The 24,223-nt window shown below is 39.1% G+C and overlaps 1 protein-coding gene across 6 annotated transcripts in view; it reads right to left on the minus strand.

Annotated features, from left to right (window-relative positions):
• The window catches only part of elavl2 (ELAV like neuron-specific RNA binding protein 2), a 36,334-nt gene extending 14,491 nt beyond the window's left edge, over positions 1-21,843 (minus strand). For 2 of the 6 annotated variants that reach the window (XM_075451255.1, XM_075451250.1), the window contains exons 1-3: positions 17,996-18,462; positions 3,990-4,080; positions 2,341-2,584 (exon numbers count right to left, since the gene is read on the minus strand). In XM_075451255.1, the coding sequence (XP_075307370.1) occupies positions 2,341-2,584; positions 3,990-4,061 (316 nt within the window). In that variant the 5' untranslated portion in view covers positions 4,062-4,080; positions 17,996-18,462. The other 4 variants (XM_075451251.1, XM_075451252.1, XM_075451254.1 and 1 more) reach the window with 4 other exon arrangements.
• Between the last annotated feature and the right edge of the window lie 2,380 nt (positions 21,844-24,223).

Raw genomic sequence — 24,223 nt, forward strand, 5'->3', positions numbered from 1 at the left:
ATGCTAAATTTAAGAAAAAATTAATAATTATCCGATTAGTCGACTAATCGTTTCAATAGTCGGTGACTAGTCTACTATTAAAATAGTCGTTAGTTGCAGCCCTATTGTTGATAAGCAAAAGAATAATATCAGCTTGGTGAAAGATTCATTAAAAAAATAAATAAATTAAAAAAAGCCAAATGTGACTGGGCACACATCGTGCACTCATTTTTGAAGGCAACACTGAATTCATAGAACAAAGATAATGCATAGTAAGAGCTCCGTGTCCTCCAGGCTCATAATGGAAAAATCTGTTCATTCAAACCGTTAATATTCCAGGTCCAAAGGAAAGATGCATTTTAGAGATTCACGTGTTGACCAATGAAGCTGCCAGACAAAGGCCAAGGTAATCTCGACTGAAAAGTCAAGGAGAATACAGCAGCCTCAGTTTTATTTATTTATATTTATATATATATATATATATATATCTCTAAATGGCTTGGCCGATGATAAATGAGGAACTTTACCATCCATTTCGCGGGACGCGAAATTATTATATACAGTCTATGCACGGGACGCACGAGCGCAGTTTCTATGGGAACGCATCTGCCGAGGCTGCCGTACTAGGGGAGTGGGTCACTCTTGGTTTGGAAATACGATAGACGCCGGTGTTCAGTCGATTTCTCCTACTTGTCAAGAATTGCTACTTTGCGCATGCGCCGAGCCGATTTTCTAAGTTTCGTTTTCACGCCCATAATGTTTTGCTACCCTGCGTCTGATTATTTTCTCTTTAGGAAGACAAGCAAAGTAATAAAACACTTATTGTATTAACAAGCAGTTAGCTTAACATGCACAAATGGGGTGTCATTCACCATTTGATTTTTGTATTTGGGACACTTCTGTCTTTATTTAGGTGACTCTGCTCCATCATTGTGAATGAATGCATTGAGAAGGGGGAGCATTATTTGACAGCGTGTTATTGGTACAAATACAGACGCAAACACTAACAAAATGTGGCGATGGTTGGGACAGCCGGCTGTGAAGAGAAAAGATATGCCTGCCAAAGGAGGAGGGGAGGATGATATTTTGAATATATTGAATCTGGCATGGTGACAGTTTGTGCACACGCCGGCCACACTTTGTGAGAAAAGGGAAAAATGGAACTGATTTAGATGGATCCGAAGACAGTTCAGAGAGCTCGGACGATGTTTAAGCATTTCACAGTATCCATAATTAGTCTCTGCACATAGTTTTGTGTTTAATTTTGTGCATTATCTGCACTAAAACATGGTTAGATAGTTGTTAAATATTTCCATTTTTGTAGATTCAGGGTTCACATGAATATAAATCAGTTTTAAAGTTATTTTTTTATGTACAAAAAATGTGACCCTGAATAGTAGGCTATGTGAGGGTTGAGGAGTAATGAAATGTTAGAATAAGTTTTGTATGTACATAAGTTTAATTATTGTAATTATTTTTAATTGGATATACATTCCCAATTTCACTGTAAAATGAATTTAAAGCTTTAGTTAATAAATTCAGTGGCTCTCATCTGTCTTTTTTGCACGGAAAAATATGTGGCTAGTGGAAATTCTGATTGGCTGGTGATCAAAAAAGTTAATTTAGAGCCATGTATGTATGTGTATATATATATATATATATATAGTGTTGCAGTTTTTTTAAGCAATAAAATTGCTACTTTGAAGCAAATACATAACTTATAAGGTTCCAACTACTTGGAAAATAAATTTAAAGACAAACCAATCCATACTGCACATGCAACAGAAAAGCTTTAAAGCCATGGTTGGTAATCCTGTTCAGAAACACATTTTGTAATACTAGGTGAAATGGTCCGTCTATCCTGAGAGAAATCTATACAAGATGTATTTAGAAAAAGGGACGAAAATAATCAGACCTCTGTGGCAGCTGCAGGACAGAAAAAGCTGACCAATCCGAGATCAGCCCGCTGATCTCGGATTGGTGCGCCTACAAAAAACCAATCAGATGCCTCTGCGCTTTCTGCCTACGCCCCCCTCTGTCGGCTCCCTGCACGCACGCGGTTCTACCGGCTTTGGATGAAGCACTGACGGAATTTGGAGGGGGGGGGTGGAGCTTAGAGGAGGGGCCACTTTCGAATCTTGCTAGCTCTCTTGCTAGCTCTCTAGGATTACCTACCATAGCTTTAAGCATGGACAATAATGCTTCAGGGGACCCACTGATATATTATTCAGGTCCAATATATATGTTAATGTTCTGTAAATACAGCTCATAAAGAGAAATCTCAATCCAGCCAAAACTTTAACATATATCAGTTGGGCCCAAGCCATCAAACAGCCTGTGCAATGCAAACATTTCTGTTACCTGTTATTTTGTCTCGAACGAGTTTACAGGACTCAATTTCTCCAATGCTCCCAAACAAACTCTTCAGCTCTTCTTGGGTCATGTTCTGAGGCAGATAGTTGACTATCAAGTTAGTTTTACTGTCCTCTATGCTTCCCGACTCTACGGGCGAGGAGCAGTTGTTTGACATTGTTGAGGGACCGTTGCTCGTGTTGTTGCAAGTAGGCCCATTGGACATCTGTGTTTCCATGGCAGCAATTACCTGCTAAAGAGACAAAAATAAAATAAAAACAAATGAATAAAAAAAAAAGCATAGGAAAGAAAAAAGAAACCAAGCACCACCAGTTAAAAAATAAAAATAAAAGGACTCTTCACACATTGAAACATTGTTTTGTTGAAACACTAATTTACAGTTTTTGGCTGAACTTCAGATTTTTCTCCCTCAACACAGAAACAGAAGTTTCAAAAAACACATGTTCCATCAACAAGCCTTAATGTGCATTTTTTGCAATTTATACCACAGCTTAGTAGTAGAAAACTAAATTCTCAGTGGGGTTGTACAAAATGCTTATCTACCTGCAGTAAACAGCGGCCAGCCCGCTCTCAGTTTGAAGAATCAGGAAGTATTTACTGAGAACAGGAACGGAAGAGCAACTTGCCATCTAAAAAAAAAAAAAAAAAAAAAAACTCAAGCCTTCAATTTAATGGTAGTTCAACTGAATGCTATATTGTGGCTAGGTTGTGTCAGTTCATGTTGAAACACAGACCATCAAGAAAAAGGAGACAAACTAAAAGCTAACCCAGAATAATTCCACTTGCTTATGAGAACTCCTCCTGACTACTGTCTAAGGCAAGTCAGACATTAAAAGCATTTCACACAACCCCACTACAGGAAGAGAGAAATCAGTTGCAATGCCATCGATGCCAACACTTAGTTCAAAGAACAGATTTATGGCCAAATGTCAAAATTCAGATTTTACCAGTAGCCCTCTTATCTAAGCTGATAAATACATACAAAACAGGACCAAGTTCTTACTTTGGTGTTCATGACTCATTCTTATTTCAAAGAAAACTGATTCGCTAATAACACCAAAGTAACAGTAAATTAATCTGTCAATGGCTCAACCATTAAATGATGAAACTCTAAACTTTGTTTTCTTTCAAAGTTTGATCTGGCAACCAGAGAGCAACATTTCACTCAGCAAAATTAACTAGATATGCCAAGCATACAGCAGCAACAAATCTGCAGCCATAACTACACTGACATCAGACAACAAGCCCTCAGTAATCAGCAACCACCAACAAGTCAATGTATGAAGAGTCATCCTTAACACCACGTGCAGAAGAGTGTAGGCGCACAACTACATTTTTGGGAAATCACATTTCGGCTAGTATGAGCACACAAGCAATGAGATCAGTTTTAGCAATTCTTTGAGAAGAACAGATCACAGAGAGGGGTAGACAGGTTGAGACCATACCAATTCACTCAAACATTAACCACTTGGGAGCTTTTCATACACAAACCCCAAAACGTGCCTCTATTCCAAATTCAAAACTTGATTGAACACTAAAATAGGACAGAACTAAAATCATTGGTATGGCCTGAGCACTGTGACTAAAGGCAGGCCTTCCGGCCACATTATTTCAGAAACAAAAGAAGTGCCACAGACCCCAGTCCAAGGCTCAGGTGCCCACGAACCACTTCTAAGCAGAGAAGCCACATCGCACAGTCTGACTGCCATGTTAGTTTGGAGTTGCCGTCTGAAAATGTGGACACAAAAAGTACTTCATGTTAGATTCAACAAGAACAAAAGCAACAGTTAGATGATCACATGTCACTGTTGGGAGTGGGCAGAAGGCTCGATCGTCTGAACTGGCCGCCCATGCAGATGGGATGAAACAGGGGACCAGGAAAAGAAGATGTTTCACTTGGTCACAATTAATCTAAGATGAGAGAGAAGCAGAACCAAGAAGTGTAGAGTGTTCGGTTAGGAAAGAAAGGGCAGGCAATTAGAAAGGTGGATGGGCGTGCTACACATGATGCAAATTGAACCTGGAGAGCAAAAATCAATTGGTCTGCCAGCTCTGCTCACGTTGCGGACCAGAGCCGGTGCTTAAATTTAACAGACACATTCTTGCATTTGTTGTCCAGATACACAAAGTATAAGAAGGTGCAAACATTCAGTGAAAGTTTTATCCAAATGCTGAAAACAAACCACTAATTCTTCAAGGCAACTTGTAGAGCCAGAAATTAGAGACGAGCGATACAGCAAAAAGAAAACCAGGCCTTGCAGAAAACTCACGCCACAGCAGCTCATCTATTCAAATTCTAATAATATCCATGACAAAGCGCACAAATTGTCCAAAAGACTATTGAGCTGTACCCGTCACCAAGCAGCAAATCCAACGCACAAAGTTATTTTACTTCTTCTCAACGATGACAATTTAAGACACTGCTCACACACGTCAGTGAGGCCATTCAGAAAAACTATTATTATTTTAGAGACTTTTTCCTGGAACAACAAATAACCAACACCACAAGACATTTTCGCATGTTCTCATCTGAAATATTTCTGGTAACCAATTTCCATGGGGAAAAAAAAAACAAAACAAAAAAAAAAAAAACTGGTAATTAAGCACCATTCAGTTGCAGCCCCAATTTAGATCAGACTATTACATCTTCAAAAATTACAAGATCAACACACAGATTTGGAAACTTGTTTGCTATGCTCCTCATGATGCATATGGGTCTAAGAATGGTTTTAACACCTTCACAACATGCAGCGCTATGAATGCGTGGATTGTATTTCAAGTGACTGCGTCCATGTCATTCATTGTAGTACACCAATACAGTTCGATCTTGTAATGCGTTTAACAGGTTTTTCTTTGTGTGACAGCCCATTCCCATCTAAAGGAAATGGGAAGTACTCACTATATTGTGTTTTTGGCTAACAGTTTTCAAAGTCTGACAAAAAAGTTCTGTAGTTTGTGCTCCATTTGTCAATTTCTTTCACTTTTTGGTTGCATCTAATGAAAATGTCAGCATGGAAGAACTCAAACACCAATTGATTTTCTCTACTCAAGCAATGAAAGCAGCATAGCACTTGTCAAGCAAACAGGAATAAAAAAAATAAAAAGCTGATCAATAGTTCTTAGTGGAAAACACCCAAGAAGAAGGGAAAAAAGTCAATGTGCCTTTTTTGTTTTGTCTTTAATATTTCAACAGGCATGGCTTTAGATGGATGTGGGAATTAAAAACACTTTAACTTCTTTTGAGTATTTCAGAAAGAAAACTACTTGACCCAGGTCTAATGAACAACTGATTATAAATTAAATCATTTGAACAAACACTGACTGCAGTGTACCGTTATACATGTTATATTGTTGTATTTTCATTTCATTCACAAGTCTAAGGCCCATTTGACGACTTCACCCATATATGTTCTCATCATGTGCCATTTAAGACCTGCCACCAACTAAATATAAATCGAACCTCTTTATTAGAACTTTGTGTGGGCTTTTCTCTACTGTTGCACAATAAAAAGATCTAACTACTCAGCCAAAGGAGAATAGAGACACTGTTACACGGATATATAACTGCTTTCTAAAATGGGAAAATAGTTATGACCTAAGCCTATTAAAGTGTGAAAAATGTGTACTGAACCGGGGATGATTAGACTGTAAAAACAAAGCACATCCCAGAATTCTTCTTTTAGATATTGCAAGGTTTCCCCTCACAACTTTAAATTGGATGGGCTGCACAAACACATTAGGTTATCCACCATCTTTAGATGCTGCCTGCCCGAGATAGCAGGGGGGGGGCGGCTTCCAATGGAAAAGCACTGCAGTAATTAATGTTTCAGCTGATAACATATTTAACCATAACTGATGCAGCGAGCAGCTTCTCACTCCTTAAAACCATCCAGTTAGGAGGACATGCTGTGGTCATGGAAAAGATGTTACCATGTACCAGAAAGGTCAAATTATTGGACAGCATTAAACAGAACAAATAATGAGATTGCAAATAAAACTGGTGTCAAGGGTACGACTATCAGAAAACTAGAAGGATAGCATTGAAGCATCATTTTTAAGGAAGAAATGTGGTCAGTAGAAAGTCCTGAACGATCTTAATCCAAGATTAATTGAAAATGAGATGAAATCAAGTGAAAGGAAAACTAGAACTCAGCGATGTTCAACAGTAAGTTTCCACACACAATGTGGAGACAACCCCATGTATTGGGACGAGATAAACCCAGTGATCAAATTTTTAAAAAAGTCACCATCACATCAAGGACATATGAAGTACTGCAACCATCATGTCTCCCCAGCTCGTGTCTACTGTACAAACCTGTGGGGCAGCATTATGACCAGGAGCCGCTTCAGTAGCACAGGTCTCAGTTTAGCAACAAACACATTTACGTCAGCTGACTTCCTAAATATTTTCAATCAAAATATTCCTCCTTTGCTTATGAGACGAGGCATGATTACAACACCAGGATTCATCGAGCCCGAACTGAAAGAGTGGTTCAGGAAGGAGGAGATATTTTCACACCTAGACTGGTCACACCACAGTTAAGACCTTAACCCCAACCGAATATCTTTGGAATATGCTTTAAGCATGTCCGACTATTCCATCGTCAATATTAGATCTGCAACAGTGAATTAAATTACCTTTGCCACATCGTAACCGCTCATCAAAGAGATGTCACAGCATGTGTGCCCTGTAATCAAAGCTAAAGGTAGTCCACCAAAATATAGGCAGTGACTTTGGTTTTTGCTAACCTGTAAAGTGAAATTATTACTGCAGAGCCGTGTATAGCGCTTTATTTTAGCCCCCGGCCCTCTCGCACAGATTAAAGCAGCCCCTCCATCTTGATGTGCACACACTATAAATACACAACCAGATGGGAGAGGAACGCGTGGTGGGTTTCCAACTAGTTTCTGAAACTTATGATTGCTACACCTCCAAAAATAAATAAATAAACTTAGCCACCTTTTGAACAAACCAAGTCCTGTTCCCCATTGTTCCCTTGTACAGTTTGATCACTGTAGTGATCAAACTACAGATGTGAGCCGTGAAATAGATTTCATGGTCAGCGACTCGTTTTCAGTGAGTGGGAGAACACACAAAGAGTAGCAAAACAGCACAGTGTGGAAAATTGAGACAATTTCAGTCTTTTGCTTCCATTTTAAATAACTGAAAGTAAAATTGCAAAGTACAGCCACCAACCATGCCCCCCCCCCAGTAACAAAGTAAACATAATGTGCATCATTACTGTGAGTTTCAGGCAGTTCCTTTTCCCTCAAGTCATTTTATCTGTTCTTTAACACTGATCCAACTGTTGTATGAAGGGAAACAGAAAAAAGTCACTTTAATAAAACCACTGTTTGTTAAGTCCACTTTAACTCGATAGCAGTGGAGTCCAGCGAATAACGTAGCTCAGTCAGCTGTGTGAGTGGCTGAGTCTGCTGGAACTTTAATAGCATATTTAAATATCCTGTCAAGCTGTACGCCCGTCCTATTGTTTCCAGATATTTGGCAGATAACTATTCATGTGTGAAATGAAGTGATGCATAGATTATCCCACATTCATATGAAACTATACGATACAGCAGCCTTAAAAACTTGCAGTTTTGTAGCCTGCTTATAGGCCGACTTGTCCATCTCATGTACAATCATTAATAATTTCTTCACAACTAGGGATGGGCATAATTAATCGATTAATCGATGATTGATCATTAAGAATTTGGTCGACGAAATTCACTTTGTTCGACGAACCGAATGTTCTTTTTTTTTCAATTGTTACATGCGAGCTTCCGTACATCATCGCCTAGTTCTAATCATGAAGAGGTCGCGGCGAAGTGTGGCGTGGGAACATTTTCGTTTAGAAAATGACAGTGCACTGCAATCACCGCAATGCATATTACAAATACAATTCATCGACTACTACAATGATGTATCACTTAAACAATGCGCATCCAAGCCTTGTGATAGACGGTGGTGGTTCATCTTTATCTCAGCCTAGCATTGACTCGGTGTTAGCACAGAGCAGAAGGAGCTGCAGCGCACATCGAGCAGAGAAGATCACCGAACTGATGGCGAAGATGATTGAAACTGACATGCTCCCCATCAGTGCCGTGGAGGGCAAAGGTTTTCAGGACTTAGTACAGTTTCTGGAACCCGAATACACCATGCCGTCAAGACGCACCGTGACGAGGCGGATTGAAACTCATTACAAACAGCGGACGCAGGAGCTGGCTAGTAAGTTGACATGGGCCTAATTATGCTATTTTTTTAATATAAAAATGTTAATGATTAATCGATTATTAATCATTAATTCTCCCAACGATCGAAGAAATTTTCATCGAATGCCCATCCCTATTCACAACTACATCTTAATTTTGGCCACATGTAAAATCAGATGGAAGCCTTTCAGAAAAAGCTTGAACTGTGACAAATCAGCATCTGGTTTTAATCTTTTACATTTCTGAATAAAATTACTGGAATGATTACAATAAGCAGCACTAGCGAACAAATCATTTTGCTACAGTAGTGAGGAGTGTCAGTTTAACACTGGATACCTGTTTGACAATGCACTTGAGTACCTAATGAGAGTCACGTCTAACTTTTGAAACAACCCTTCCTCACTGTAATTTTCCGCTTTCTGAATGTATTCTAAACTCCAGTGCAGACACTGCAAATACAGGAGTCAGTTGATTCACTGCAATGTCCCTAAAACCAAGGTCAAAACACACAAACTGCATAACCAAAGCAAAAGTGGAGGATGCAGCCAGAAAGCAATCCACTTTAACCTACATGACCCATTACCCCAGATGCATTTCACTCAAAGACCCCAGCAGAGTACCATGAAGGACAAACGTAACAGCAACAAGTTTTAAAGATGATTCTATATTTTCTGTGATTTTAGATAAACCATAGACATTATGATCAGCAGTATTCCAGTAACAGCAAGTCTTAACACCAGTAACTACTCCGTACATTGATTTTTACCATCCTTTTCTTTCCTTTACCATTGCATCAGAAGGGTGTCCGATAGGACCACCAGCTCCCAAAACGCCAAAGGAAGAAAGTATTAATTTATACTTATACCATATGTGAGTTTTAATGCACAAATCTAAGCTAATTTTGCATCGCTCCCTCGCTTTTAAGATATTGACTTTCTCTTGTTCATTCTGTGCAGGTTTATTATTTTAACAGATGAGACACGGATGAAATGAAGACAAAGTTAAGCTACTACTTGATTTAACAACTCATTACACTACTGTAAGTGCAATTAAAGCTTCCCAATAAGCGTTGGAAAAAAAAGAAGGATGAGAATAGACAGAAATGGTGCTGGGCCACATCAATTGGGAAACACCGAGCAGCTTTTCACCTGCAAACAAAGAGCTTAAAAAGTGAGCTTTGTCACAACAATGAAGTCATCTGCCAGGTCTGCTGCACAGTGAAATGGCAATCTTTGCTCCGATGTGCTAGTCTGTCAACTTTTAGCCCAATTTGTTTACTTATGGAACCTCGTTTTTTGGGCTTTTTTGGACCCAAGGGCTTTAAATATTCTCAGTTGGGGAACAGTAATTGCAGGAACAAAGCAAGAAAGTTAAATGAAGGATTCAAGCTATGAGCACTTGGTGTAGTTTGAGCAGCCTAAATATTCAACGTGCAGCCAAGATCCAACTACAGTACAGCTCTGAAAGGGGCTTGGTGAAACAATGTAACAGACGTTTCCATCTTATTCATTCTGATGTAATACACAGTGACAACATTTGATTTGTTACAGCTATTTTCATTGTAAAACGATTCCAGGTTTATTTTGCAGAGCATTCTTTTCACATTCATATCAATTTAATGACAGACATGTATACACACTGGACTATATCGAGTTGAAACTGTTCACCATTATTCACTTTTACAGAAAGCAGCAAGTCTGAAATTGTGGAGTGGCACGTTATTTATCAACATTCCTTATGATTTAATAAGTTACTTAAAATACTCCATAAAGAGAATTCTTAGTGAAATAACATTATGTAGAGTACTGCAGAGGCTTTCTGTTGTATATGCTGTTCTCATTGCAGAAAATGACTTGTAGCCTGCAGGCCATACTTGAATAAATTCAGATGCCATACTTTCAAATTAGCATATTTTTAACCCTTATTTAACCCCAGAAAAACAACATTTTTTAAATGTCAACCTCAATATAGTTTAGGCCACAATGGTAGGAGATAACCATACAAAATCAATACCTTACAACTGACTGGAAGACTTAATTCGACAAAGCTCACCCTTTAAACAGCATTAATGTTTTCCACCAGTCCAATTCTGACAACATTCAACACAGGCCTGGATATTTGAGTCACACAGGTCAACTTGAACCTCATGCTGCTCTTTCCAACTGTTACTCATCTAAAAACTGGAGGAACCTGGGAATGGAAAAACTTTTTCCATTTTATTAACGTGAGATGACACAAGGGACGACCATTTAAACTGATATTTAGCCAGGATTTCAGTCCTAAGCACCTGGTGCATCTACTGAAGCCTTCTCCGTCTGCATAGTCAAAAGGGGAAGAAGAAAAAAAACAAAAAAAAAAACAGGCCACAACAACATATTGTTGAATAACTTTTCTTCATCTTCATTTCATGTTTCACCTTTTGTTCCAAGTACAAACTCTGGCTTTTGTCCCAGTTTAGATAGTGCCACAAGGCGGATATATTTCATTCGACAAACATTTGGAACAGGAAGCTTGGCAAGACGCCTCTTCCCAAAATTTCAGTCAGGCCTTTCACTGTGTGCAGCCAACCAGAAGCTTCCTCTTAACAAGCATTTAAGTGCATAGAGTCTTACTTCGCTTGCGGTCTCACCTCACAGTTTCATCAAAAACCAACCCCAGATATAGACCACAAGGTTCTTCTTGTTTTCCCATCATCAAAAAACATGAATCTATCCACCTCTACATTTTTAATCCTACTGAACAGGCTGCCTTTTAACACTCAAAAAGTACAGCTCGTTTTTAATTTGCTTTCTTTTTTTTCCTTCAGATTCAGGAGAAAAGCCTCCACACACAGCATTACTATATATAGTAATGCAATACATATATATACACACATATACATATATATATATATATACACACATATACATATATATACATACACACATATACATATATATACATATACATACACACATATACATATATATACACATATATACATACATATACATACATACACATATACATATATACATACATACATATATATACATACATACATATATATACATACATACACATATATATACATACACATATACATATATATACATACACATATACATATATATACATACATACACATATACATATATATATACATACATACACATATACATATATATACATACATACACATATACATATATATACATACATACACATATACATATATATACATACATACACATATACATATATATACATACATACACATATACATATATATACATACATACACATATACATATATATACATACATACACATATACATATATATACATACATACACATATACATATATATACATACATACACATATACATATATATACATACATACACATATATATATATATACATACATACACATATATATATATATATATATATACACACACACAAATACATACACACACACACTACATGAAAGCACTGTACTCGCTTTTTCCTCTGCAAGTAATTTCCCTTCCTGAAAAGAGCTAAACTAGATCTGCTGTTTTTTTTTTTTTTGTTTGTTTTTTAAATCTGGCTAACTTTAGAACTTCTTTAGGTCGAACCTGAAGCCAACAGTGAGATCACCATGTACTGATGGGACACGGAGCACTCAAAGTGAGGCGGCACGAATCTCTGCCACTTGCTCCTTAGAGGATTAAATCGACCAAGTATGCGTGACAAGCAGCAAAGTAGAGAGCTCCAAAGTGCATTCACAAACGTGCACAACCCGTCCTTGAAAACTGAAAGTCCACAAGTAACAGTTCAAAATATCCCAGCTGAAACCACCGATGCGACTCATCTACCCACACATAACATGGAACTTACAAGAAGGTCCAGACTGTTATTCTGGAAGGTGTAAGCACTGCTCACGCAGGGGCATCTCAAATGTGACTTTTTTTTTTCTATCCCCTATCTGGAGTGCCTCAAATAGACAAACAGAAAAGGTTTTACTAAGAGCATTTTGTGCCAAGTTCATTGTATTTTTTTCACTCCAAGTCCCATTTGTGCTGCTCTATAATCCAAAACTCAATTTTGCAGCAACTCGTTGAACAAACGCACAACTGCCCTCACCAGCAGTTCGTCTGTTACGCCACACTATAATTCATAGATGAGCAAACACTCATATGTAGGTGGAGATGATGAAGTTGAAAGTTTTTCCCGATTGTTACGATGGGTGGGGCTGAAAAGAAGGTAGCTATGTAGCCAACAACAATGTGAACCAGAGGATGCCAGAATTATATTAGCAGCAGGGCTCCAAAGCAGGAGTGCACAGTTTTTCAAATATTTCTGGGGGATGAAAAAGGAATCCACACTGATGGAAGAAAAGCTCTGGGAACCACAGCAACCACCTACTGCTCTATCAACTGCAACATTTCATCAATACTTACTGATCAGTAGCAACATCAATAATGCTACAGCAAAAAACAAATTGTGTCATTTCTTGTGATCCTAAACCTCTTCACATCCGATTCAGTTTCACAAACGATAAAGTTAAAAAAGCAAGTGTGAAACAACTTAATAAAAGGGCATTAATTTAGCTGAATAGATCAGCATTTAACCTTTATCAAATCGATTTTAACAATAAAACCTAAATGCCCTCAAAGATGGACTTAAAGATAAAACCTAATATACCAATAATATATATAATCCAACAAATTGGGTTACCATCAGATGTGCTCATGCTCCAAGAATTAGACATAACAGCAAGAGATATATTTTCATATTAAGAAAGTTTGAATCCAACTAAAACTGTTAATAAAATTCCAAAATTTCAATAACAATTTAACCCGTTACGAAAACAAGCTCTCTGGTGTATAATTAATGACTTGAGCACCATCCTTTCCTTACAGCAGTGTGCTTTCGCCCCACCCTTAATCCCACCGTCTGGCAGGCTGTAACATGTGTAACATCTGTAACAAGTCTACATCTAATCCAAATTTCTTTTTTGGGGATCAATAAAGTATCCATCTAATTCAGCCTCAACCAAGATGAAGGAAGACAAGCCTTTACTCAACAAGAGAGGGGCTAAATAATTCAGCTGTATGAAAACACGTTGGTTTCAAGATGTCCAATATCAGAAGACCATTTTCAAGTCGGTTTAAAAAAAGAAAAAACAAAGCCTCAAATTACATTAAATCTACAAATATAAAGACTAAATGTTTCGAGATCAGTAGGCACGTTTACATAATCTCCAGTTACCTTCACAGATTCACACTAAAACAGCTAAATAAAATCTTATGAGACGTAGCAATCCGTAGAAGCTGCCGTTCAAGGGCAAAGCATCACTGGCCTCCAGTAATGACCCGCACATGCAGAGGGAGGGCCATTCGTGCCGAATGAAGACCGTCTCGTAAAAAAACATCCAGAGCCATTTGAGGACGACAAAGGGGGCAAAGTTGCTTCTTTCAAGCCACCCACTGTATACTAGGGGTGCGCGATCTGACGATATAAAATCGTGACTGGCGAGGAAGAGTGGAGAATCGCAGGCGATCTACCAAATTAGAGAAACCGTATAGATCGCCTTTGCCAATCAGCGCAATGATTTTTTTTTTTTTTTTTTTTTTTTTTTTTTTTTAATGCTGGTGTATGGTGTGTGTCCCCGTTAAAAGACACGGATACAGATGTCCAGTTTGTGGTGGATTTATTTGGCTGTGGTTCTTCTGGCATTTACACACAATAAACCCAGGGTGTACAGGCTAATGTTAGGTGAAAACAGCAAAGGGAAAATTACAAGCTGTTCACTGCTGCATCGGGAGGAGAAACGAAACTTTACAGCGACATCGTCTCACGCACAGGTGCGGTACATTCAGGAACATCGGAACGTCTATGGTGCGTTCACGAACGTTGGACGTATGAAAACTCACCGTAAAACACAATATAAACTAGAAATGCACTCAGAGAGTGCAGACCTCCGCCAGGTCGCGCCACCTTGTGGCAGGTCGCAAGATTGCAGCACGAACAGACGAACATCCAGACAGACAACCAACAGACTCGGGCGATCACATAACCTCCTTGGCGGAGGTACTTAATGTATTTAACTGAAAATAACCAAACAACATGGGCTTTCTAACAGGTGGAGTCAAGTCGTCATCAGTGGTTCATTTTTCTAGTTCCGGTTGCTTCACTCTCACTGTGTCAGATGTCATCAATTAGATCATTATTTTTCATCTTGAATTGGCTTACAGTTGAATTACAATGTGTTGATTGCCAAATTCTTTCTTTTACTCCTTAGCTCTTCTGTGGTTCAGCATGTCGACTTAACTCTACTGTAATTGGTCTTTTTTTTTTTTGGATGGAAGATCGTGATAAAAAAAAAAATCGAAATCGTGATTTTATGCAAAAAAATCGTGATACAACATTTTTTCCATATCGCCCACCCCTACTGTATACTAACCTAATTCTGACAGCAGCAAACGCTGCCATACAAAACAGTGACGTGTGGCCTCAGTGCTCTGCTTTTTAGTCACTGTCAGCTGGCTTCTTTTCATAGGAACACAAGGACTCAATACATAAAGGCAACTGTTCCCATCACTTCCCCTCAGAGGCAGAGGCTGCTGAAACTGGATGTTGCACGAACAGGAGAAAAATGCTGAAAAGCATCCGATACCCATAACATACAGCAACAGGGACTGGATCTGCAGCGACTTTCTCTCTAAGCAGTACTCATTAGATCATTTCTACATGACAAACTGCTCTTAAAACAATAAAAATGAAAGTGGAACCACATAATATTCAAGATTAGTGTGCTGTCTCTTAAAGAACACATCTAATATCCATTTCATCATTTTTTTCTTTTTAACAAAATACAGTACTGGACACCTTTAAAACAAGTCTTTTTTTTTTTTTAGCACTATCCTTTCTTATATCTTTTTAAACTTCCCGACTGAAAATTACTAAACCTAAGTGGCTTAAACCGTTTTTTAAAATCAGTGTTCAAGGCCAGCTACAACAACCAAAAGCTCAAAAAGCCCAAACTAGTAATAAAACATCTGTATATGAAGCTAGTTTAAAGTCAAGAAGGAATCACAGGTTTTAAATGAAAAACTACAACAGATCCCCAAACCATCCTTTGTGCTGCTCACTTGTACAAGTAATGGCATAGCTTGCCATGAGATAAGGGAGGAAATTGAGTTTACCATCATTAATGCCAGAGATGAGACAGAAAATGGGCTCCATCAACTGCATTAGCAACTCTCAACGTGCACTGAAAAGAATAGCCACTCCAAGCCCATTTTGAATACCCCAGCCAATACATAATTTGCAGCAAGATTGCTGCAAACAAAAGGGAAACGGTCCCACTGAAGGCAAACCACATAGGCTACAGACAGATATGAACAAAGATATGACCATCAAATGAAGCGAACTGAAATATAAACCAATTTCATGTTGAGATATTCTCAAAGCGACTCGAGTTGGAGAGTTGAAGTACAGCGTCTAATTGTTTAATTTGTGACACCTGCGCCACTGCAGCCAAACTGCGCAACAAGACCGTCTGCGGCGAAAACTCCTCGTGCCAAAATCCAAATTAAAGTGGAGTGGGTTTTCCCCAGACAGTCGCTATCATTTAGCATTGGCTAAATAATCCAAATAAATTTGTAGATTAGCATTTGACCTCAGATAAAAATGCTACTTGGTGATACTCTTGAGATTACACCAGCAGGCGACGTTGTTTAACAAACAACCACGAGGGAGACGGGTTTTGTGGGGTGTGTAGTTTCCAGCTGTGTTGCTGTTAACATCCCCACGTGAATTTTGATGAAAAACCATTTTTTTTTTATTTGCGTTTGAGTTAAAGAAGACCACGTGTGACGCTCAAATAACAGCGCGTTTGCCGCTGGCTTCCGTTTAGCCTTGCTAGCTTAAAAAAAAAAAAAAAAAAAACTCCTCACAACTCTGTTTCTTCGTGCGTTTTCCCCGACAGCTCGTCTTAGGCAATTACTGTTTTCACACTGCGCCTTTGGGACGTCTTACCTTGAGGTGTTGAATCGGCGTTGCGGGTATTTAATGAGGTTGTTTCTGCAGACATCAAACTTTTGGTGACAGTCTGCAGCAGAAAGAGGCGGACGCGGGAACTTGGCCACCTTAAATAAAGTAATCAGACCTTTGGCCAATCAGCGCAGACGCAGTGCCTACCCCGGAAATACACCATTAATGAGTTGATTTGCTGCAGGTGTACCTCTCACTTAACGCCACATCCACGCAGGAAAACACCCACCAATAAAAAGGCTCTCGCAGCCAAAGCTGCGGCACTGTGCGTTACGCCATTGTTAGGGTGATCAGGGCAAACCCAGCCAAATTTAATTAATTTGATCCACTATGGTTTTAAAAATAAACGCTATCTGCCTCTGTTTAAATTTCTCCAGATCCACTGCAACTGTTGGATACACACTACAGACATTCCTGAAATCAAACTATAGGCTGAAAAAAATATATATATTTTTTAAAGTGAAACCCAATTAAACCAGGAACGCATAGCAGTAGAAAAGCCTTTTTAAACCGACAAAGACAAAGTGTAAATATAAATTTCTTGACTGTAAGTAGAAAGAGAAGCCTTGTGTACACTAGACAATGAGACCTACGTGGAAATTCAAAAATAGCATAGAAATGTGCATATGAAAGCAGAACTTCATCGAGAAACTCAAAGTGGCACAACACGCAGGCTGCACTTACTATAACCTACATAGCATCGCTCCCGTCAGAGTTCAACAAAGGAGTCTATGCTGTAGTTAAATTGGATAAGTTATCCTTACATCCCACCACGAAGTAGCCTGCAGATCACATCAGTGTTCGGTCATGATTTTCAAATGTGAATCTTAATGGATTTGAATGGAGCCCAGATTAAAAGAACAAAATTGTAACTGTTATTTTTCTTAAAACCTCACATTTAACCACGAATGTGGAATTCCATGCAAACTGTAGAACGAGAGCATTTGTCTAATATTTCCAACATAACACCCCCCCCCCCCCCCCCCCCCAACCCCCACCCCACCATAGATGCATTAAAACAAGCGATTGTACGGATCCCACGTTTCAGCTCTCTACCAAGGCCTATATTTCAACACACGAGAGCGATGATGCGTCCGTCCATGTCTGGAAACAAAAATTGAGCCATGTGCGGGCGATAGCCTGCTCTCAAGTCTCTCATACACAAAGTCACCGCAGTTCAGAGTTGGAGAATCAGCCGTCAGTGTTAACATGAATGCACCACGGTGACTTTCCCATCGCGTCTGCATGCAGTCAAAAAAAAAAAAAAAAAAAAAAAAAGAAGAAAATCTGAGACTATTGGTTGCATGATCAGCGCAGCACACTGCCGTCAAAAGAACCGAAACATGATGTTACACCGATTTAAAATGTTTCAGGTGAATGAGCAAATGTGGAAAAAATAGCTTACCGTTTCTATAAATGAAAGTTAGGGACGTCCTTAGGCAAACAATCTCTGAATGAAAGACCTGGCCAATACTGTAGCTCGTAAAATGATGAATTCCGCTCTCTCAGTTCAAACTTAGAAACATAAAAAGCCAACACAAACAAGATAAAATGAGGAAATGAAATATTTATTAAATCAAAACACAGAAATGATCTCCTTTCAGCAAATGCATGAAACAAAAGGAAAAAAGAACAGAAGAAAGAAAAGGAATCAAATAATTAAAAAAACCGGCTTCTGCCTGTCTCGCTCTTTACAGGTGCGCCACACAAATACGCGACATCACTGAGTGGAAACCAATGCAAGGCGGAGGTTGTCTTTAAAAGAAGATAGTCCTGACCGCAAATATATAGGGCCGTATCACAGCATGCCTATACCTCTCCGCACTCTTCGTTTCATCCATTCAACCTACACATGAACATGCATTGGACGCGGAAGTATACCCAGAGTGGCTCCATCCACCGTTTATGCACAGAGAAGCTCTTCAACACTATTGGCTCCTACGCGGTCCTCGTTGGGCTCAGTCGTCTTTTCTGCATCACAAGATGTCATTCGTCCTCACACAAGTCACTCAAAGCGACCGAGCGTTTTTCCTAAATATGGCATTTGAAGTCAAATATCGCCTTTCCGAGGCACGACCAGTGGGTTGAAATAACAGCCCGGCTTCAGAGTGGCATTTTTCTTTTTTCAAACAGCACACACTTATTTCACATCACACCACCACAGCCAGCCTAGAAAAGGAAAAAGACGACCCTGGTAGGTGCTGCTTTCACGTGTTGGGGATCGCTTAATCTTAGGTTGTTGGGGTTTTATTTTTTATCCTCCACTGCTAGACAATAAAAATCTCCTTTTACATCAGCTGCACTCGTTTTTTTTTTTTTTTTAAAGAAATTCTCTATTTTTATTTTTTCACGTCCCCTCAACGTTTCAGTCCCGCCTCGCATCATCATTTAACAGGATATTATATCAGACACCAGCATCCGAGTCTGCTGCAAACCCTTCGCATTGTTCACTGAGAACGAACCCTCGCATTCAGCACCACGGACAGCTCCCGCTCTCCAATACACTGACTGGAAACGCTGCCCACACGCTTCCCACTTGTCTGTCTCAGAGACCTCCGGCCAATTGTCAGCCCTCAATACTCAACCTCGAGGTTAGAAACAAAGGTGGGTGTTAATTTGGGCTCCCCTGACATTATATTAGAAAGCACCCCAAACTTACAGTAACTCCAATGCGGCCCACAGTGCACTGTTGTAAAGCACAGACCTCGGAATTAAATTCCATGCAAATCTTTTGGTGACTCTCAGAGCAACAGATAGGCTGGTGTAGCTACAACCTGAGGATGCAAGAAAGTGTGTTTCAGATAGATCAGGTTGTGCAGCAGCACACAGCCAGAGCACTTACGGCAAAAAAAGCATTGAACACCGTATCAGAAATGAATTCATTCAACTAGCCAACAGCATCTTCTACATAGCCTGATAACCTACAGGCGTATAGACCCATGCTTTAGCAAACCTTTAACCAAATCCTCTATATACTTTCCCCTGCAAATGCAAAACAATGATGCTTCTAACTCACCGAAACTCAAACAAACAACAATTAGACAAACGGTCTAAGGGAACGTTCTACATAGAAAATCTGTCATCAGCTGTGGCAAACCCCATTTCATCTGATCTAATCATGAGCAACTACTAGAGAATATCAAATCATGCCATTCAACTCAGAGTAGTCCCATCAGTTTCTAAATACAGGCATCCCTAAGGTTAGCATGATTACACTAAAATGTCCACATCATGAATAAAACATCGCCATTATTAATATATTCCTCCTTTTTTTCATATTGACGCTGATGCAAATTTGTAATTTAGCAGTCTTTGACCAAACTACAGCTAATGGAAAACAGTGATAAGCACAGTGACCACAAATTAATGCTAATCTGTGAGACATTCGGTGCTAGTAATGGAGAGATTAGTGCCACTTATCTTAACAGACACAAAAAAAGCAAAAGAAACAACTGAACCACAACAGATTTTAACACAACTTTCAATGACCTTTAACTTAGCTAATTGTACCCAGTTTTGGTATTGCCGTGACTTTGCAGCTCTCAACACGTTTCAATGCAATTCCTGCCCGATGTGCTGCATGCCTGCTAAATATGTAATCCGTTCACAGATGGAATCCACAAAGCAGGTTAGAAAAATTAAAAACATGTTTCAGCATGCTGCAATTAACAATTGATGTCCCTTGGAAAAAAAAAATGGAGTGGTGAGAAAATATCTAAAAGTGTTGAAAAGAGAATTAGACTGTGGTGTAGTTCTCCATGAAGAGCTCCTCACAGCTGGAAAACAGATTAAAGATGTCTGGATGTGGTGTGACAGCTCTACTGACAGCTCTGAGGTGAAAAAAAAAGAAGAAATATGTAGACATTGAAAAAGGAATAAGAAGTTGTAACATAAGGGACCTCTACCAATGCCTCTTAGTTGAAATTACAAGAGGTCGATTAACTATATAGTTTGTACTAACTAAATAGTACACAACTAATCATGGATAGTCAGACGTGTGCTACTAAATAGACATATTATTTTGGAAACAAAATACCTACACCTGCCTGGGTTATCATTGTCACACGTCTCTAAACATCACTCAGGATAGTTTGATGTAGGTCTAATTTCATGGCTCAGGCTACTTGGATTCAGCATTTCATCAAGTTGTAAAGCATCCGAGTAATGTTTAGAGGACTGGTTTTAATGATTCATCTTTCCCTCCAACAAGTAAAAACATTAAAGAAAAGAGAAAGAGCAATCAAAATCAATCTTCTAAATGGCATTTTCAAGCTTCACATCTTGATGACGGCACATGTTTAAGTCTTGCCTCTTTGGTTTCGGGCTTTCCTTGAAGTTATTCATGCCCACAAATATCAATTAGATCATTAGAATTTAGATAGAATATAAGAATTGTTCAAATGAAAGAGGACAAGGCCCTGTTACCCCTATTTTTAATGCTGATTTTTGAAAGTGTGTCTCAAAAGAATGTCAGGAAGGTTTACAGTAGCTAGATTGTATTTAAAAGATCAACTTTTTTGTAAGTCTTGCTTCAAGTTATATACATGGACAGTAAAAATGTGAGATCAGCAAATTAACACCTAATAAGGGAGATGCTAAGCTAATCCCCCCCTTCTTCTTCTTCAAGAACAGCTGGGCTACCTCTTAAAGCCTGTCTTCTTTCAAGTTTAATATCCCAAGACATCATCAGTCTAGCAGTTTATAGTTTTGGCTTGGGACTGAACACATACACGCTGAGCACTGGTGTATTAAATATTATGCTACTCAGGAGAATTCCCTGCGTGGCAGCCAAGGCAACAATCATTAGCAAATCTTACCAGGCTCTTGCAGCTTTGGTCCAGCACTGTCTTCTTGTCAGGCCCTCACAGCATGCTCCTGGCCAACCAAACCACACCCAGGGAGCCGCAAGAAATCAACCGTCTCGACTCCACCGAGGAGACCAGACATTAGACTGCTACTTACAAGCTGGAGCTGGGTGAAAGAGTAATTTGAGCTGACAAATCACATGCTCCTGGTACAAGCCCAATATATCATACAAACAGAGCACACGGGAGACAAATGAAAAGTGATTTGGTGTGTCCAAGAGGCCTTAAATACTCATCTCAGTGTGGAATCAGCAAACAACTTCTTTCTTTTCCTGCTGAAATATAGTTAGCACATTGCTTCTCTCTACCGAGAATAAACTATTCAACCAGCAGCCTTCAGCTCATTATTAATGCTTTGCTTGCATTAAATTTTTAATTTTTTTACATTCCTACCAGCAGCAGCTTTTATCTTGTAAGTTTGACACCATTTTTGCTATCCGTATGAGTTGAACTTCCTGTTTTCATGTTCTGACAAAGAAACTTGTGAGTGTGGCACACCATTTCCTGATTGCATGTGCAAAGGGCGTGGCCTTAAAGGAGCCCTGCTGAAATAAACCCTCCAAGTACTGAGACGTTACTTCACAGTGAGAAAAACAAGAAAAAAGGCACCCTTTAACTATACATTTAAATAGTCGTATGAATATACAAGAATTTAATAGCCTTAAATACAGAGCAGTCTTCCACAGACTTATTGTAGGTTTTAAGGTAAAGGATATCAAGTCAAGGGATTATAGAGGCTTGGATCCCTGACTAAGTAAAGCAGTATAGTGCTTTTAGCAAAGAGGTGGCTTTAAACAGGTGCACCAGGGGACTCCTTACTGTAAAGCAATATAACTTTAATGGAAAAAAAGTGCTTGCATCCAAACTTGACAGGGGATCAGGAGGCCATCTAAATTTCAGGGCCACAAAATATCAAAATGCGTGTAATATGTAACCCACCCCTAGAGAACATGCAGGTCAATGCTTGGGTCTTTAACCTAATCCATCTTTGTAATGTGAAACAGTGAGGTCCCAGCCATTTCAACAGTAAGGATTGGGAGGGTCAGTAATTAGGATCTGACTCTTTACAGTAGAGGGTGCTCTTTTCTGCCTGCGTGACTCATAAATATCCCAGACATGTGCCTCGTGTGGCCTGCAGCCCATCTGCTGTGCAGGAGGTGGAGTAATGGTGGAAATCTACAACTATGGACATTTCTCTGCAGTGCTGCACTATACCACTACTACATTTCTTTAATGTGTTGCTTTCCTCCTGTTTGACTTTGCACATTTTACCACACTGATCCACTGGGTCCCACCTCCGTCTTTTAAATGTCAAGGGTGAGTTCTCTTGACCTCCACACCCTCCCTGCACACTAACTGGCAACCTGCGAGGATGCGAGGCCGGGCATTTTATCACACACAGATGTTCTGTCTGTGCAATTCCTGCAAAGGACTGACATGTCAATAACAGTTCCTTTGAGACATTAACGGTTGCTGTGTTGGAGCCCTTTGAGTGACGATGGTCCCATTGTTGCATGGAGGTGATTATTAATGCTCCCTGCTGTCGACGGACAGCAAGATGTTAAGATGAGACACCTGAAAGGCTGCAAATGAGGGTAATAAGTAAAGCTACTGCAAAATACGTCTTTAACTTTGTGTTTTTGTCTCTTGAACCAAAACAAAATTAGAAATAAAATATAAAAAACTGGTAGAGGCAGAATCTAAAATGACAGGAATGCAGTCTCCCTAAGGACACTAAAGGCTTTTTATTTCTTCTAAATTCAATGGGAACCATTTTAGGATTCGCACACTCCTCTCCTCACATCAGTGCAGTTGATTACAGTCAATGTCAAGCACCTTGTTCTTTGACTTTGTGAGCGGGATGTGAAATCAAAAGTTCAAATTCTGCACCAGACCTGTTGGCAATATTAAAAGACAAACTCCACTTTTAGTGTAGAAGCTGAACTTGGATGTGATCACTCAGTATTGTCATTCCCAATGAAATGAGAAAATTATGCACATTTGAAAAGGGGCTTTTCAGCTTCGTGAAACATTTTGTGAAGAAAAAAAGAAAAAGCTTTTAAACTGACGGGTAAATGGAGAGGTGTATTAGCACATCCACCGAAACAATCTGCAAATCTGCTGAATTAAACATCAGTACAACAAATATCTGACAAAATAACCTAAAAACAAGACCTGTAAAAAAGAGATGATTTAAGAATATACACATGCATATAAAACATAGATACAAACAAGATGGAAAATCAGAGGCATCATCCCTTAATGGAGCCCCTTCGTACTCTTAACGGGTCATTCAACATGCTTTTTAGACTGCTGGTGAAAGCAAATCAGAAAAAAAAATCTCAAAGCTAAAGTACAATCTAAACTCTCCTACTCATTCTTTCCTCCACAACCAAACGCAACAGAAGGCTTTCTTTAAATAAGAATTTTATCATGTTCCTATTACAGGGGATATTCACCCCAATGCCTCATGTATAGAAAAAGTCATTACCAGGAAAGACTTTATACGTGCCTTAAGTAACCCCATTCACTAATTTGTTGTAGGTGGGAGAGATCCAATACTATTTGGAGCAGAAGGAGGGATCATTAGAATGCCTGACCTGTTTGTTTATGAGGGTTTATCATATTGCTTTAAAAGAAAAAAGAAGAAAGGCCTGGAAAGACAAAAAAAAAAAAACATCTTCTAAGTATTTTTTCAATAAGAGGTGTCTTCCATAACCACCTCAATTCAGTATTGAATCATGAAAGTCCATAACTTGGTAGAATCA

The sequence above is a fragment of the Odontesthes bonariensis genome, chromosome 19 (assembly GCF_027942865.1).
Source record: "Odontesthes bonariensis isolate fOdoBon6 chromosome 19, fOdoBon6.hap1, whole genome shotgun sequence".
Classification (NCBI taxonomy): domain Eukaryota; kingdom Metazoa; phylum Chordata; class Actinopteri; order Atheriniformes; family Atherinopsidae; genus Odontesthes; species Odontesthes bonariensis.